The 19,123-nt window shown below is 42.8% G+C and overlaps 1 protein-coding gene across 1 annotated transcript; it reads right to left on the bottom strand.

The window, feature by feature from the left end:
• Positions 1 to 863: 863 nt before the first annotated feature.
• MC2R (melanocortin 2 receptor) lies at positions 864 to 1,887 on the bottom strand. The gene has a single exon (XM_078686211.1). It carries the CDS (start codon positions 1,885 to 1,887, stop codon positions 955 to 957), a length of 933 nt encoding a protein of 310 aa, XP_078542337.1. The 3' UTR covers positions 864 to 954.
• Between the last annotated feature and the right edge of the window lie 17,236 nt (positions 1,888 to 19,123).

Here is a 19,123-nt window from a genome sequence, read left to right as displayed (position 1 = left end):
CGCATGTAACACAAGTGCAGCAGCAGTGTTCCTGAACGCACCGCACCCCCTGCCCCTGCCGGTCGGATGTAATTGCCAGGGCTGGTTTGCGATCGCAATCTGGCTCTGAATCTCAGCTTTTCATTTCTACGTGAGATGCTGGTGTAAGGGGCATAACGCAGACCCTGGAAGATCAAGGGGTGCAGGGGGGGACCCTACCTCAAGACCATTTAATATATGTGAGATAAGGGAGACTCAGGCCCCCCCCATCACATTTGCAGAGTGCGCCATCATTGTGCTATGCCCCTAGCTGCTGTCTGCGAAGGCTAAAAGTGAACATTGCTGTTTGAAGTTATAAAAAAAGGATAACAGCAAAAATACCAGACTTTTTACCATCTGCAATTAGCTAAAAATCTCCTGCCGCCATTACACGCACTAAAAGAATCACATGCTTTTAACATATATTTATATGTCGTCTCCATACATTGATTTACAAAGGCATTAACATTTGACTAGGTACCAATAAAGCATAACAAGAGATTTTTTAATGTTACCACATATGGCAATATATTGTGCGTACAGGCAGGGTTGCACAGGCATATAGGGCAATCAGGGCTGGTCTGACTGGTCAGTATGTAGGCTAGTTTATTGGCTATTAGTGTGCTTATTTTATCGTCTGGTGGGACGCTTTTTACTGTTTTTTACAGTTGTTCTCTGATATCACCACAAATGTTGCTTGAAGCAAGCACAAATGCATGTGGTCTCCCATGGTGTCTGTCTTTCTTTGCAAGTTCAAAGCTGCCCCGATTATAAAATGTGGGCCATTTTTTTTTAGGTATAATTCGCTAATGGCGACTACCTTTATTCTGGTGTCTGGGCCTACTTTCTGTCCCAATCCAACCATGCATATTGGACAATATCTAGCAACATCATAAGTAATAATTACCAGTGTATTATAGTTAAAAATATGATACATTATCTCGAAAAAATACAGCAGAACATTGACTTAAATGTGCTTCTTAATTCTGGACTTCTGAATGCATAGATTAAGGGGTCAATGACCGAGTTACACAAAATCAGCGTGCCATTTACACTAAAAATTGACATATAGCAGGCACAGTATGGGTTATCATGACAAAACCTGTTCAGAAGCATGTGTAAAACAAATGGAGCCCAACAACAAACAAAAACTCCAAGCAAAATAGTTAGTGTGATTGCCCCCTTCATGTTTGCTCTTTGATGTACTGCATTCCATTGTCCAGAAAGGGAAGCGATCCTCTTGGCGTGAGACCGAGCAAGAAGAAACATATGGATGTAGAGACAAACAATGAACACTAACAGCAAGATGAACATAACAGTGAAGCAAATAATTGTGACCGCGTCGTGAAAGAAGATGATCAGAGCTATGCCGGTTCCTCCACAAAAGGTCCATATTCCAGCCAAAATGGCTACCGAACGCTTCATTGTCATAATGTTATGGTACCGTAAGGCATGAAAGATAGTGATGTATCTGTCGGCTGCAATCGCTGAGAGGCTAAAAATGGAGCCCAATAAAGACAGTGCAAATATCCAGTCTATGACGTCATCCACCCTCTTGGCAATGGTCCCCTTGGGCTCCATGTAGCCCACATTGCACAGGATGATGAGAATGCTCTCCAGTATCTTGTACACATTGCCCAGCATGTCAGACACAGCTAAGCTGCAAATGAAGAAGTACATGGGCAAGTGAAGGTTCTTGTTTCTGATCACTGCTAAAAGGACCAACATGTTTTCCAACATCCCAACAGCTGAAATTATGAAAAATACTTCCTCAGGGACCAAAACAGGGGTGCAGTCTGTGATGTTCTTAAAAAAAGTTGTGCTGTTGTTAAAAGAAAGGTTGATAGACTGTTCAGAGGGCCTCACCATGTCGGGTATTTTTTCCATTTTCATTTTTATTCAGGAGCCTGTGATGCATATGCCTGGGGCTGGTATGCTTTAGAGAAACTGGTGACACCATCTGCGCCAGATAAATACCTGGAGAAAGAAATGGATTAAAAAAACGTTAAAGCTAAGCTGGAAAGAAATGTAGTCAGTTATTTTCTATTATTGATTCCGAGAAGCATTTCATTTTGCAATATGCTTTTTTAAGTTAATCATCAGCGTAGAACATCAAGAACTCAGTTTCAGTCCCAATGAATATATCAATAAAGTACAAACTCAAGGACAAGGGCATGCATTATGTAAAAGAGAGCAGCTAAAGCAACAGAGAGAATGACAGAAGCTACAAAGGAAAGGAATGAGCAAATGGTGAATTAGAATTTCATATAGTCAGTATTCAACTTATGTTTCCTCTCTAAATCATTCCATCTTATTTCTTAGTTTCGAATGAGAACTTCTGATCTCTGAGGACGTGAATCTCAACCTAAAGACTACAGCCTCTGAATTTTATATACGTAAATGCTGAAAGTTAGTTTTGACTGAGAACTCTTTGAACTATTTGCTCTGCTTGTCCTTTGCGCATGACAACTGATAAGTGGGGGTGGGGGGGGTTAGTCACTGGTAAGTGGAAACAAATCCCAGAGCAAAACCATTTTTTGGGATTCGGGTGAAGATATCAGCCTGCCCATCCTTTTTGTTTAAAAAAAAAAGATGGATAGGCATCATGGGAACCATTATGAACAGTGGTTTCTCAGCAGCAAATCAGAGGAGCTTAGAAACAGTGACACATCCTAACGATTAAGGGCAGCCATATTTAACCGCTATTTCAGAAGCTTTGATCACCTGCCCTGAACCAATCAGAATGGGTATAGTTAGACCCTGGAAATTGCGTTTTGAGAACTCATTGATAATATTCATGCCAAGCCCACACCTTTAAAACTGTTTTGCGGTCCAAATACAAGTCTTGTTCCCTTTTCTGACAGAAACCTGTTCTTGTTTTTTATCCGTGTACACATTCTGTTTTGCAAGCCAACTAAAAAGGGCAAATTCACTACCTATCGCTGCATATCTTTTATAGAACCCAACAACACAGACAAAAAAGAATGCCAGTTAAACTGTCATCTACATAACGTCATCCCAGCAGTCCCTCATCCATACTCTTGGAATACTCCACCTAGCTGAACATTTAAAACACATCACCCAATCCTTCACAAATGCAGAGAGAACGTGGCCACCAAATCTCTTGAATCCAATAAGTACGTCGTAAACATTCTCTCATCTACCCTCACATCTGTCCATTCCTCTTATTTTTAAAACCTACTCTCACTACACATCTTCATCATCAGTGGCTTGTCCTCTCCATCATAACTCTTCTCTCCACTCATTCCTCCATCTTAACTGAAAAACAATTGGATCTTACAAATCTTCCAAGATCATTAAAACCTACTTAGCCACAATCCTCGTAAGCCACCAAAGTAGTAGAGATGTCCCCACAGGCTAGTACACACTTTAAAAGTAAATGTGTGAGGGACAAGAGGGAGTGGATACAAACAGGAAAATATGTCTTGCTGAATGGGAGAGGTTGAGAGAAATATAACCAGGGGTTTAGTTAGGGACATGCTAACAAAAACTGACAACCACAAAAGAGTAAAGCCCTTGCAATTCACAAATTGAATTTCTGCAGTTACTGCAGCCCCAATGGTGGCAAAACAGGTGTAAAGTTACTCCAGTGAACCCCAACAAAAAGTAAAGTAAACCTATTTTGAAGGTGGATATTGAAAGACATGTTTGTACATGAAGTATTATTTTGTGGACGCCGGACCCTTGGTGGAATGCTTAATCATAGAGTGCAGGGGTATGCCTGCTTGAATGGGCTCCTGGTGAAAGGAGCTCTTATGGTGGTATTTTAATTTAAAATCTGTGATCCTAAGAGCTATGTACAATTAAACTTATTTAGGTGTCAACTGGAGAGATGTATTAAGGATGGCACTTATAAGATTAAACAACAAGGTTTAGATACAAGTGAAGGACTGTTGGCACATCCTGATGAGGATTAATATGGTTTAAATGTCTCAGAGGCCTTACCTTTCTCCCCATTTCCTTGGTTTTCATGTAAGAATATATATATATATATATATATATATATATATATATATATACTATTGATAAAGGCGGCAAGCCGAAACGCGTCTTAAGATGTACTTTAAACCCAATAAACATCAAGGGTTTAATATGTTCCTGTGAGTGCTTCTTGCATTGCGGGTGAGCTGATGGATTGTTGTTAATCCACGTGGAGTCTGAACCGCGCCTCAGAGCACCCAGCCGAGAGTGAAGAGTGGGAGTGGCGGACACCGGAGCAAATTATATATATATATATTCACTGAAAAAAACATTGGTTTCAGGGCTGTTATAGTTAGCTGGACATTTCACTCATACCAAACCATCAAAATTCCTCCGTTATAGTAGTTCTGCTAACTATAACTTGCGCGCCCTCAATCCACTGCTGATGATTTCACATATTACATCATTCATGACATGGTCAGTGACATCACTGATGACATCATCCAGTGAATGTGGTTTGGTTTATTATTTAAATATGTATTAAATATATAGCAATCTACATTGAAGAATGAGTGGATATATAAATATCTGGATGGAGGATTTAGTAGCAGTGTGATTGACTGTTTACTTGACTAATTTATAGTGTCTTACTAAATATATTGGATAATGACTAAACTGTGTGAATATCTGTATCACTTTGTCAGTTGTTGTGTAAACTGCTGCACCAGTTGGTTACTAGCTATGTGAAAGTCAATATTAGATATTGATTAGTTAACTGAGTATTTGTATGGGAGAGTGAATGTGTGTATGGTTCGGGGGGGGGGGGTTGTGTGACTGCCCAAAGATTTGTGAATAATTGATTTAGTAGGTATATGACGTTAAGACTACATGTTATAACAGTTGTTTGGATGAGTGAATATCTTTATGGGTGTGGTAATGAGCAAATATATCTCGCAATGGTACATGTCCAACAAACTAGAAAAATAAAAGGCAGTGTATGTGACAGTTGTTATGAATAAATAAGTATACATAAGACTCAGTCATTGTATGAGTGACTGTATGGAGAACTCTATACTTGTAATAGTGATTTTATAACACACTCAGTATGAGTCTCTATCTATATGAATACATGAAGTGGTGTTTGTATAAGTGTGCAGCTGACTAAATGTAAGTATGATCCATTGTTTGCATAAGTGAGTAGGATGACTGTATAAGTGAATAGGATGTGTGCTGGTGTGTAATGTCGATATAGGTGTATTAGTATATTTGATAGTGTTCTATTGATCATTGACAGCATGTATGAGTGAATCTATAGGTAAGTGATTAGATGTGTGTGTAGCTCGAGGAATCACTGAGTGGGTTTTTAGAAACTTGTATTGGTTTGTCAATGGATTCAAATATGGTACTCTGTATTTTACCATGAGTGATGAAAGGTTATTCTAGTGTATGATGAGGTGTATCTGATTGTCATGTGGATGATATCCTCAGTGATGTCATCAGTGATTTTATTTGAGATGTCATCAGTGATGTCACTGATAATGTCATGAATGATGTAATATGTGACATCCTCAGCATAGAATTGTGGGCGCACGAGTTATAGTTAGCAGAACTAACTATGACGGAGGAATTTCAATGGTTTTGTATGAGTGAAATGTCCATCTAACTATAACAGCCCTGAAACCTATGGTTTCTCAGTGAATTTCTAAGGTTTTTTAAATGCTAATTCCTAGCTATAACATGACTGAAACCTATGGTTCTTTCTGTGAATTTCAAAGGTTTTTTAAACGATAATTTTTAAATGTAATAATAATTTAATGTGTTTTTTAATACTGATTTTCTACAGTTTTTTAACTGTTTATTTGTACATATTTTATTTTTTAAATTACATTATATATTTTTTAATATAAAAGGAAATAAAAATGTTTTTTAAAATATCGAAACTAAAATTTTGTTTTTTGTCAGGGTCACTGGATGAGTACTTGGGTACTGACCGAATGATTAGAGTACTGCAAGGAGAGTGCCTGGGTGAATTTATAAGTGGTTGGGTTTTGGCGCAGTGAATGGATTAGTACATGGTGCTGAATGGGTCACTAGAGGAGTGCAAGGAGAGTGACAGGGTGTTTGCGGGAAGTGTATGTATTCTGACTGGGGAATTGAAGGTGTGAAAGACAAGTGTGTAGGTGGTTAGAGGACTGCATGCATAGTGGATAGGGGTTGGAAGCACAAGCAAAGGTTTGTGTAGTTCCAGATTATTCGCCTTGTTCTGGTGTGCGGAGTTTCTGGGTCACCTGTGCTTTTATGCTCGAAAGTAACTTTCCTCTCAGGGTAATGCCAGTGAATATCTGTTTCTTGCGAATACTGTGACATTGTGTTGTACCGACAACTCACATACATTTTGAATGTGAACTCATACCTTGCATCGCATTTCCTCGTCGTTGAATTCTTAACACGACAGAAAGGAACGTCAGACTACACTGGTACGAAAGCTTTGCAAGAATTTGCAACCCGCTTTCCCCCAGTCATTGGTGGGTATTTGTTTCACAAGTTCCTTGCCTGGCTTTTCCATGAGTGGCTGCACTTTTATGAGGCAGAGGTGCATCAAATTACACTCAAATGTAAAAGTTTTGCAAAAATTATAATTCTTGTGCAAACAGAGTTGATGAAGCATGACACCTGAAAGGGTATGTGTGGGCATTACAATCCAACCAATGGATTCCCAACTGTAAACCCCACTTGGGGCTGAGTTGGTTCCGGTCTTCCCTTACTCTATAACTCTGTCATTTACAGGAACAGCATAATCCTATCTTTTGGATACTGACACTGGGGCCCCTTTTATGCTGGAACTCGCACTCCCTTGTGAGTGGAAAAAGCCCCACTGTCCCCCTGTTTTGTACACAGCTTCAAGCACGGTTACACCCCGTGGGACCTGTTCTTGGTCGGTAAAATTTGTTCCGTCCCCCTCTTTTCACAACCGCACACCACTACATTGGAGTGGGTACCTCTCTTTGAGGGGTGTTTTTATTCACCCAAACTTGATCCTACCAACCAAACAATGGAAGGCCAGGGATTGAGTTATGGAGAGGACCAACCAGCAGAAATTCTAAGGACCCCCTCAATTCTGGGCCTCGACATTGACGGCGCGACAGGAAGTCAGTCGGAGGATTGGCAGTGGCTATCAGCTATGAAGAGGGAATGGGTCAAAATCACCCTACACGGTGCGTTAATGACCGAGTACCTCAGGGCAAATATTTCACCAAATGGCCTCATAGTAAAGAACTCCCCAAGGATATTCTGGGAAGATGGGCAATTTAAAGTAGATTGGTCACAGATCTCATGGAAGTGTACCAGAGATCTCCTGATATTAATTATCAACACAGCCAAAAGACTGGCCGATGAACTATTGGCCTGTATCCAAATAGCAGAGAGCACCCTGAAGAATGCAGTCCCAGGCCCCAGTTTCAAATCTAAACTCACGGAGCTAAACAATGAGATTGCGGAACACAAAGAGTACCTTATGAAGCAGAATGTTGTGAAACTCCAGAAAGACATCAAACGCTTCGACAAAGAGAAGGTATACCCATATCTTAAGGTGTACTTTGTACCACCAGGAACGGGTTACCTCTTGGATTCCAGCACTAACTCTACCAGAAGGGGGTCTTCCAGTAGCAGCGACTCCAGGATAGAAAACTGGAAACCTAACCAACCAAGGAGAGGGGGTAGACAAGGATATAACAACTATCCGCCTTCCCCCTATCAGGGACCAGCATTTTGGCAATACCCAATGTTTCCGCAAGGCCCACCTCAATTTGGACCCCAAGGCATGAACCAGCCTTTTTTAGGCAGAGGTTGGGGCAGAAGACGCGGGCGAAGAAGAGGAAACCAACAAGAGAAGCGGGTACAATGGGAGGAACCACAACAAAGAATGGTAGAGACCAGGAATCACACCACCAAAAAACGAACCGAGTTGTCAACCTGTCAACATGACAACTGAGTAAAACAGAAGAAGAAGTCCTCCAGAAAGGGTTAGGATTTGTCCCCACACCCAAAGTGGATGATTTTAAACAAACTTGCGAATTACATCAGTTTTTCTCAAAATACCCCTCAAAGCATCCTTTGACAGGAAGGCCACCCAACCTGAAGATGACTTAGGCCCACATAACCCCTCCGCCTTAACCCCTAACAGTGGGATGGTGCTTAATGAGGTGCTAACCTACAAACAGGCAGTCCTAAAAGATGTTAAAGCCATGACTGAATTGAGGCATTTCAACAACATCTCTAAAAAAGAGATCCTGTATATACAATTTAAGAAACTGAGAAGTATTTGTGAAAAACAAACACCTGACCAAAAAAGAAGGCGTAGACACATTATTGTATTTTGACCTTCCTCACTGTTTGAATCAATTAAAGCTGTCCAGAACATACAATAATTAAGCAAACTGTACACATAAGAAGTGAGTCGTGACTAGTGACTGGGTGCTCAATGGAAAATTAGATACACAAACATAACCATGAACATACATATATATATACAATATTTACATCATGTGTGTATACTATTAAATAAACTTGTTTCAAAACGGATCAATTATTTATTTCGTTCGTTGAAACTTTATGTGGACCGATACATAGACAGAACGTCGACGTTTCTACCCTAAAATGTGATGTGCTGATTTGTCTGCATCTAAAAAGCGGGTCTTCCTCAGGACTGCAGACGTTGGACAGCCTTAGAAAGTAGGATGTAATTAAGCGGTGGCTTCAACTGTAGTACGGAGGATGTCAGCCGACATGCTCTGCCCTTTGGGGTTGGTAAATCCTTCCTTGGCTTTTTAAATGGTCTTTGACACCAGCCGGTGTGAAGATCCTAGTATTTCTGTGTCACAATGGCGATCATTTTGTGTTTAAGCGCGGGGCGTCTTACTCGTGCTCCGAAGCTCGTCTCTTTCAGACGAGCTTCACCATTGCGACACTAAGTATCTATATCATTATGTACACACAGGGACTGAAAGTGTTCGTATAAATGCATTGTGGTTGATGCAGTTGAACCGCCAGTTATTTGTTTTGATGTTGTTTGCACAGACAGATCCTGACATTTATTAAATATGGCACCACTGATGAACAGTTTCTAAATACGCATTTTGAGAAGTGAAGATCTATGCAGATGTAAGCCTTTGCTACGGTCATTATTATGATCGAGACAATGAGACATATGGTCTGTTCTTACTTTTCACTGTGGTGAATGTCACATGTTTTTGTATATAACTTTATTGTTTGGACATATCCACCACTCGTGATCAGAAAGCGCATGCTCCGAAACGCGTAGGGTGACCTTTCCATGAAATACATTTCACTATGAAGCAACTAATGGGCCAAGGCATGTTGTCTAGACATTGAAGAGACGGCATTTGTTTTGTTTGGATATATATATATATATATATATATATATATATATGTAAGCTCGTTTGCCATGTCCCAAAATTGAGCTCACTCGAACAATGACCAAGATGGCAAATCTTTAATGAAGGGTATAAACAGACTGCAGTTCACAGTTGACGATCAAACAGCTGCAGACGCGATAAGCCTGACGCGTTTCAAAGGTATGTCCTTCTTCTTCAGAGGCGCTCGCTTCAGTAGTACGTGCTCCGGTCTCAGTCCAGAACGCCTTTAATACCCCCCCAGATGGGCTGGTCAAGTGTCCCAATGCATTCTGGATACTAGAGTCCCGGTGTTAAAATCCACTGATGGTGCACTAATTTCTGTTGTTTGCATTTCAGACCCTCAGATGGGCCACCATCAACGGCGTCTGTTTTAAATCCCAGGTCAGAGTTCCACATAAGCGGCTCGGCATGATTCCTGCCGCGTGGCCTCCTCTCTTAGCAGGGTGGTGCTGCTCGACGGCTGGACCGCCGCCCAAAATGTAAGCTCGTTTGCCATGTCCCAAAATTGAGCTCACTCGAACAATGACCAAGATGGCAAATCTTTAATGAAGGGTATAAACAGACTGCAGTTCACAGTTGGCGATCAAACAGCTGCAGACGCGATAAGCCTGACGCGTTTCAAAGGTATGTCCTTCTTCTTCAGAGGCGCTCGCTTCAGTAGTACGTGCTCCGGTCTCAGTCCAGAACGCCTTTAATACGCCCCCAGATGGGCTGGTCAAGTGTCCCAATGCATTCTGGATACTAGAGTCCCGGTGTTAAAATCCACTGATGGTGCACTAATTTCTGTTGTTTGCATTTCAGACCCTCAGACGGGCCACCATCAACGGCGTCTGTTTTAAATCCCAGGTCAGAGTTCCACATAAGCGGCTCGGCATGATTCCTGCCGCGTGGCCCCCTCTCTTAGCAGGGTGGTGCTGCTCGACGGCTGGACCGCCGCCCAAAATGTAAGCTCTTTGCCATGTCCCAAAATTGAGCTCACTCGAACAATGACCAAGATGGCAAATCTTTAATGAAGGGTATAAACAGACTGCAGTTCACAGTTGACGATCAAACAGCTGCAGACGCGATAAGCCTGACGCGTTTCAAAGGTATGTCCTTCTTCTTCAGAGGCGCTCGCTTCAGTAGTACGTGCTCCGGTCTCAGTCCAGAACGCCTTTAATACGCCCCCAGATGGGCTGGTCAAGTGTCCCAATGCATTCTGGATACTAGAGTCCCGGTGTTAAAATCCACTGATGGTGCACTAATTTCTGTTGTTTGCATTTCAGACCCTCAGATGGGCCACCATCAACGGCGTCTGTTTTAAATCCCAGGTCAGAGTTCCACATAAGCGGCTCGGCATGATTCCTGCCGCGTGGCCCCCTCTCTTAGCAGGGTGGTGCTGCTCGACGGCTGGACCGCCGCCCAAAATGTAAGCTCGTTTGCCATGTCCCAAAATTGAGCTCACTCGAACAATGACCAAGATGGCAAATCTTTAATGAAGGGTATAAACAGACTGCAGTTCACAGTTGACGATCAAACAGCTGCAGACGCGATAAGCCTGACGCGTTTCAAAGGTATGTCCTTCTTCTTCAGAGGCGCTCGCTTCAGTAGTACGTGCTCCGGTCTCAGTCCAGAACGCCTTTAATACGCCCCCAGATGGGCTGGTCAAGTGTCCCAATGCATTCTGGATACTAGAGTCCCGGTGTTAAAATCCACTGATGGTGCACTAATTTCTGTTGTTTGCATTTCAGACCCTCAGATGGGCCACCATCAACGGCGTCTGTTTTAAATCCCAGGTCAGAGTTCCACATAAGCGGCTCGGCATGATTCCTGCCGCGTGGCCCCCTCTTTTAGCAGGGTGGTGCTGCTCGACGGCTGGACCGCCGCCCAAAATGTAAGCTCGTTTGCCATGTCCCAAAATTGAGCTCACTCGAACAATGACCAAGATGGCAAATCTTTAATGAAGGGTATAAACAGACTGCAGTTCACAGTTGACGATCAAACAGCTGCAGACGCGATAAGCCTGACGCGTTTCAAAGGTATGTCCTTCTTCTTCAGAGGCGCTCGCTTCAGTAGTACGTGCTCCGGTCTCAGTCCAGAACGCCTTTAATATGCCCCCAGATGGGCTGGTCAAGTGTCCCAATGCATTCTGGATACTAGAGTCCCGGTGTTAAAATCCACTGATGGTGCACTAATTTCTGTTGTTTGCATTTCAGACCCTCAGATGGGCCACCATCAACGGCGTCTGTTTTAAATCCCAGGTCAGAGTTCCACATAAGCGGCTCGGCATGATTCCTGCCGCGTGGCCCCCTCTCTTAGCAGGGTGGTGCTGCTCGACGGCTGGACCGCCGCCCAAAATGTAAGCTCGTTTGCCATGTCCCAAAATTGAGCTCACTCGAACAATGACCAAGATGGCAAATCTTTAATGAAGGGTATAAACAGACTGCAGTTCACAGTTGACGATCAAACAGCTGCAGACGCGATAAGCCTGACGCGTTTCAAAGGTATGTCCTTCTTCTTCAGAGGCACTCGCTTCAGTAGTACGTGCTCCGGTCTCAGTCCAGAACGCCTTTAATACGCCCCCAGATGGGCTGGTCAAGTGTCCCAATGCATTCTGGATACTAGAGTCCCGGTGTTAAAATCCACTGATGGTGCACTAATTTCTGTTGTTTGCATTTCAGACCCTCAGATGGGCCACCATCAACGGCGTCTGTTTTAAATCCCAGTTCAGAGTTCCACATAAGTGGCTCGGCATGATTCCTGCCGCGTGGCCCCCTCTCTTAGCAGGGTGGTGCTGCTCGACGGCTGGACCGCCGCCCAAAATGTAAGCTCGTTTGCCATGTCCCAAAATTGAGCTCACTCGAACAATGACCAAGATGGCAAATCTTTAATGAAGGGTATAAACAGACTGCAGTTCACAGTTGACGATCAAACAGCTGCAGACGCGATAAGCCTGACGCGTTTCAAAGGTATGTCCTTCTTCTTCAGAGGCGCTCGCTTCAGTAGTACGTGCTCCGGTCTCAGTCCAGAACGCCTTTAATACGCCCCCAGATGGGCTGGTCAATCCAGAATGCATTGGGACACTTGACCAGCCCATCTGGGGGCGTATTAAAGGCGTTCTGGACTGAGACCGGAGCACGTACTACTGAAGCGAGCGCCTCTGAAGAAGAAGGACATACCTTTGAAACGCGTCAGGCTTATCGCGTCTGCAGCTGTTTGATCGTCAACTGTGAACTGCAGTCTGTTTATACCCTTCATTAAAGATTTGCCATCTTGGTCATTGTTCGAGTGAGCTCAATTTTGGGACATGGCAAACGAGCTTACATTTTGGGCGGCGGTCCAGCCGTCGAGCAGCACCACCCTGCTAAGAGAGGGGGCCACGCGGCAGGAATCATGCCGAGCCGCTTATGTGGAACTCTGACCTGGGATTTAAAACAGACGCCGTTGATGGTGGCCCATCTGAGGGTCTGAAATGCAAACAACAGAAATTAGTGCACCATCAGTGGATTTTAACACCGGGACTCTAGTATCCAGAATGCATTGGGACACTTGACCAGCCCATCTGGGGGCGTATTAAAGGCGTTCTGGACTGAGACCGGAGCACGTACTACTGAAGCGAGCGCCTCTGAAGAAGAAGGACATACCTTTGAAACGCGTCAGGCTTATCGCGTCTGCAGCTGTTTGATCGTCAACTGTGAACTGCAGTCTGTTTATACCCTTCATTAAAGATTTGCCATCTTGGTCATTGTTCGAGTGAGCTCAATTTTGGGACATGGCAAACGAGCTTACATTTTGGGCGGCGGTCCAGCCGTCGAGCAGCACCACCCTGCTAAGAGAGGGGGCCACGCGGCAGGAATCATGCTGAGCCGCTTATGTGGAACTCTGACCTGGGATTTAAAACAGACGCCGTTGATGGTGGCCCATCTGAGGGTCTGAAATGCAAACAACAGAAATTAGTGCACCATCAGTGGATTTTAACACCGGGACTCTAGTATCCAGAATGCATTGGGACACTTGACCAGCCCATCTGGGGGCGTATTAAAGGCGTTCTGGACTGAGACCGGAGCTCGTACTACTGAAGCGAGCGCCTCTGAAGAAGAAGGACATACCTTTGAAACGCGTCAGGCTTATCGCGTCTGCAGCTGTTTGATCGTCAACTGTGAACTGCAGTCTGTTTATACCCTTCATTAAAGATTTGCCATCTTGGTCATTGTTCGAGTGAGCTCAATTTTGGGACATGGCAAACGAGCTTACATTTTGGGCGGCGGTCCAGCCGTCGAGCAGCACCACCCTGCTAAGAGAGGGGGCCACGCGGCATGAATCATGCCGAGCCGCTTATGTGGAACTCTGACCTGGGATTTAAAACAGACGCCGTTGATGGTGGCCCATCTGAGGGTCTGAAATGCAAACAACAGAAATTAGTGCACCATCAGTGGATTTTAACACCGGGACTCTAGTATCCAGAATGCATTGGGACACTTGACCAGCCCATCTGGGGGCGTATTAAAGGCGTTCTGGACTGAGACCGGAGCACGTACTACTGAAGCGAGCGCCTCTGAAGAAGAAGGACATACCTTTGAAACGCGTCAGGCTTATCGCGTCTGCAGCTGTTTGATCGTCAACTGTGAACTGCAGTCTGTTTATACCCTTCATTAAAGATTTGCCATCTTGGTCATTGTTCGAGTGAGCTCAATTTTGGGACATGGCAAACGAGCTTACATATATATATATATATATATATATATATATATATATATATATATATATATATATATATATATATATATATATATATCCAACAAAACATCGCCCTGATGCAAGGACACGCACAGCAGCAGAGTGGTTTTCAGCCATTTATTAAAGAAAAACCGGCATTTCCATCGTGATTATTTTCATTTTCCTGACACGTTTCGGGGCTTGGAACCCCTTACTCATAGGATGACAAACAGAAATGTACTGAAATGCTCATTCTGGCGCCATTCACTGCATGCTGCTCATTTAAATAATCCCCAGTGGGCCTCTCAGGTGAGTCACAATATCGAGCATGCTGGTACCTGTAGTTTTATTACTCGAGCACGTATTTCTCCACAGTGGGATCAGCACTATTCCAAAGTCCTTTCTTGAAAGTATCCAGTCCCAGTGGACCTCAGTTCGGATTGCCGGTTTATTATTCACTTCTCTGCTGCGCCACTGGAAGGTTTGGCATTTTTCCAAGCCTCTCGGGCCCCATGCTGCAATCGTCTGGTGGCATGTCCTCCACGGCCAGGCTGCCGTGATTCAATCCAACAAAACATCGCCCTGATGCAAGGACATGCACAGCAGCAGAGTGGTTTTCAGCCATTTATTAAAGAAAAACCGGCATTTCCATCGTGATTATTTTCATTTTCCTGACGCGTTTCGGGGCTTGGAACCCCTTACTCATAGGATGACAAACAGAAATGTACTGAAATGCTCATTCTGGCGCCATTCACTGCATGCTGCTCATTTAAATATTCCCCAGTGGGCCTCTCAGGTGAGTCACAATATCGAGCATGCTGGTACCTGTAGTTTTATTACTTGAGCACGTATTTCTCCACAGTGGGATCAGCACTATTCCAAAGTCCTTTCTTGAAAGTATCCAGTCCCAGTGGACCTCAGTTCGGATTGCCGGTTTATTATTCACTTCTCTGCTGCGCCACTGGAAGGTTTGGCATTTTTCCAAGCCTCTCGGGCCCCATGCTGCAATCGTCTGGTTGCATGTCCTCCACGGCCAGGCTGCCGTGATTCAATCCAACAAAACATCGCCCTGATGCAAGGACACGCACATCAGCAGAGTGGTTTTCAGCCATTTATTAAAGAAAAACCGGCATTTCCATCGTGATTATTTTCATTTTCCTGACGCGTGTCCTGACGTGTTTCACCTGACTCACTTGATTCACCTGTGAGGCCCATTGGGGCGGAATGCACGCATGTGTTTAAAGGTGCCTGGGAGAGCAGTCAGTCTTCACAGCGTCACCCTCTGAGGAAGAAGCCTCTTGGCTTTGAAACGCGTTAGGGACTTTCATTGTTTGAAGTGCATTGCCGGTTCTGAAATAAATAGCTTTTGGTGAAGCACTCATCTGACGTGTGGCATCCTTGCATCAGGGCACATTTTGGACGTTTTATATATATATATATTCACTGAAAAAACCATAGGTTATAGACCATATATAGTTAGGAATTAGCATTTAAAAAACCTTTTTTTACTCACACAAAACCATTGAAATTCCATATATAGTTAGTAGTACTAACTATATATCGCGCACCCGCAATCCACTGCTGATCATGTCACATATTACATCATTCATGACATGGTCAGTGACATCACTGATGACATCACTGATGACATCTCAAATGACATCACTGATGACATCACTGATGACATCTCAAATGACATCACTGATGACATCACTGATGACATCACAAATGACATCACTGATGACATCACTGATGACATCTCATTTGACATTACTGATCACATCACTGATGACATCATTCATGTGATAATATGATGAACCTCTTCAGACTCTTATATAACCTTAGATACACTCAGTGTAAACATACACTCACAGACTGTCACTCATCCATGGAGTTACTCACACACCTAGTCAGTCATGCAAAGAATCAATCACACCTCCATTTCCTCAACTATACAGTTATACACACCTTACTTATTCAAACATATACTAACACATATTTACTCTCTTATACAATCCCTGATACAAGTTCACAATGATCCATACAGCCACTCACACATTCACTGGCTCTTATGCACAGTTATTTATATATGTCAACTGTCACATGTACTGTGTTTTACATATGTACTTACTTTGACATGTAGCACTGAGATATCCATTCACTCACCAATACACTTATGCACACAGTCAACCGCCCATACAGTTGTTTCTATATGCACTTTTGAACCCATACATCTAGTGAATCAACTGCTCACACATGTATGCACAGAGTCATACACCTCTCAACCACCAACACACACACTCAGTCTCCCATACAAATACTTGGGCAACCAATCAATAACCCATATAGTTAATCATATAGCTAATGATCAACACATGCAGCAGTTTACTGAACAACAGACATAATGATGCACAAATTAAGACAGTTTAGTCACTAACCCATGCACTCTGTGAGACACATTTAATCACTCACTCATACAGTCAGTCATGCACCTACTAAATCCTTCATCCAGACACTTATAAATCCACTCATTATTCAATTTGTAAGACATATTTTAACTTTATAGAATTATACAGTAACTGGATGTAGTCATCAGTGATGTCATCAGTGATGTCATTTGAGATGTCATCAGTGATGTCATCAGTGATGTCACTGACCATGTCATGAATGATGTAATATGTGACATGATCAGCAGTGGATTGCGGGTGCGCGATATATAGTTAGTACTACTAACTATATATGGGATTTCAATGGTTTTGTGTGAGTAAAAAAAGGTTTTTTAAATGCTAATTCCTAACTATATATGGTCTATAACCTATGGTTTTTTCAGTGAATTTTCAAGGTTTTGTAAATGCTAATTCCTAACTATATATGGTCTATAACCTATGGTTTTTTCAGTGAATATATATATATATATATATATATATAACATTTCTATGGCAAAATGAAACCCCTCATTTTGTTCCTTTTCAAATTAAATGTATTAAGTGTTACCACTTTATTCCAATCAAGATGACTTCAGGTGTGCCATACTTTTGTCATAAGTAAGACTGTTAGCGCTCTAGTTGTTCTTTAGAACACTCTGGGACATTCTGTCACTGGGCTATAGTTGGGCTACATCTGGCTGATATTTGGGCTACATTTGTTTTTTTTTGTCTCTGGTGGCCATCTTTGGGCTACATTGGGCTACATTGGGCTACATTGGGCTACATTTGGGCTCTAACATATATATAGCCCAATGTAGCCCAATATATATTTTTCAAAGTTAATTTTCGTAAAAACCACTGGAGCATATATCTTGAGACATAGCAAAGGCACATCGGGCTACCAGTCCCTACAATTTTGCCAGGTTTTGTGGAAATCCATTCAGCCGTTCGAGCTAAAAGTGAGTCCAACCGCCCTATGGAAAACTCAATGTTAAAAACACGTTTTGGGACCCCCCTTTTTTCTCGGCCCCCGCTTGACGAACCCCCCCCCCCAAACTTTCAGGGGACGCTCAGAAACAGAATGTGCCATTTTCCTGAAAATTTCAGCCAATTCCGTCCATCAACGCCAAAGTTATTCAACATAGAATTTTCAGAAATCCCTATTCAAAAAAATCCTAACTATATATATCTACTGGCGACTGCCAGTAGGTAATATAACATTTCTATGGCCAAATGAAACCCCTCATTTTGTTCCTTTTCAAATTAAATGTATTAAGTGTTACCACTTTATTCCAATCAAGATGACTTCAGGTATGCCATACTTTTGTCATAAGTAAACTGTTAGCGCTCTAGTTGTTCTTTAGAACACTCTGGGACATTCTGTCACTGGGCTATAGTTGGGCTACATCTGGCTGATATTTGGGCTACATTTGTTTTTTTTTGTCTCTGGTGGCCATCTTTGGGCTACATTGGGCTACATTGGGCTACATTGGGCTACATTGGGCTACATTTGGGCTCTAACATATATATAGCCCAATGTAGCCCAATATATATTTTTCAAAGTTAATTTTCGTAAAAACCACTGGAGCATATATCTTGAGACATAGCAAAGGCACATCGGGCTACCAGTCCCTACAATTTTGCCAAGTTTTGTGGAAATCCATTCAGCCGTTCGAGCTAAAAGTGAGTCCAACCGCCCTATGGAAAACTCAATGTTAAAAACACGTTTTGGGACCCCCCTTTTTTCTCGGCCCCCGCTTGACGAAACCCCACCAAACTTTCAGGGGCTGCTCAGAAACAAAATGTTCAATTGTCCTGAAAATTTCAGCCAATTCCGTCCTCAAACGCAAAAGTTATTCGACATAGAATTTTCAAAAATCCCATAGGAAAAAAATCCTAACTATATATACCTACTGGCGACCGCCAGTAGGTAATATATATATATATATATATATATATATATATATGAATTTATATATTATATATTACCTACTGGCGGTCGCCAGTAGGTAGTTATAGTTAGGACCTAGTTTCCATAGGAAATCCGCTACATTCTATTTGGAATAACCTTGGCGCCGGACGACGAATCTTCGCGAAATTCTCAAAGAAGATGGCTCCTCTGCTCCGCTCCTTCCCTGAAAGTTTCGGGGTGATTTGTCAAGTGGGGGCCTTGAAAAAAGGGGGTCCCAAAACATGTTTTCCCCATGCAATTTTCCATAGGGACATTTAAGTGAGGCTACAGCCCGAACTGCTGAACGGAATTACACCAAATTTGGCAAAAAGGTAGAGTTTGTTTAGCAGATTACGCTTTTGGTTAAATGGTGTGAATCCATTCAGTAGTTCCTTAGAAAATCAAAAGTAAAATCATAGATATATTTGCGAAGTTGTACCGTACGCGTACCGTCCGAGGACAGTATGCGTATCATTACGAGCACAAGCTGCATGCTAATTGGCTGAGAACTGTCTGTAAACACTCCAAACCAGGAAGTGTTGGCAGCCATCTTGTGTCTCGTTAGAACCGAGGCACAATAAAAGTGATAAACAAGTGTACAAAAGACGCAAAGGGGGCAGGGTAGAAGGACCCTTACCCCCTAGGCCTGCTTAGGG

This window comes from Lissotriton helveticus, chromosome 4_1 (assembly GCF_964261635.1).
Source record: "Lissotriton helveticus chromosome 4_1, aLisHel1.1, whole genome shotgun sequence".
NCBI lineage: Eukaryota > Metazoa > Chordata > Amphibia > Caudata > Salamandridae > Lissotriton > Lissotriton helveticus.
The sequence above is the reverse complement of the archived record's forward strand: the minus strand, read 5'-3'. Positions and strand labels throughout refer to the sequence as shown.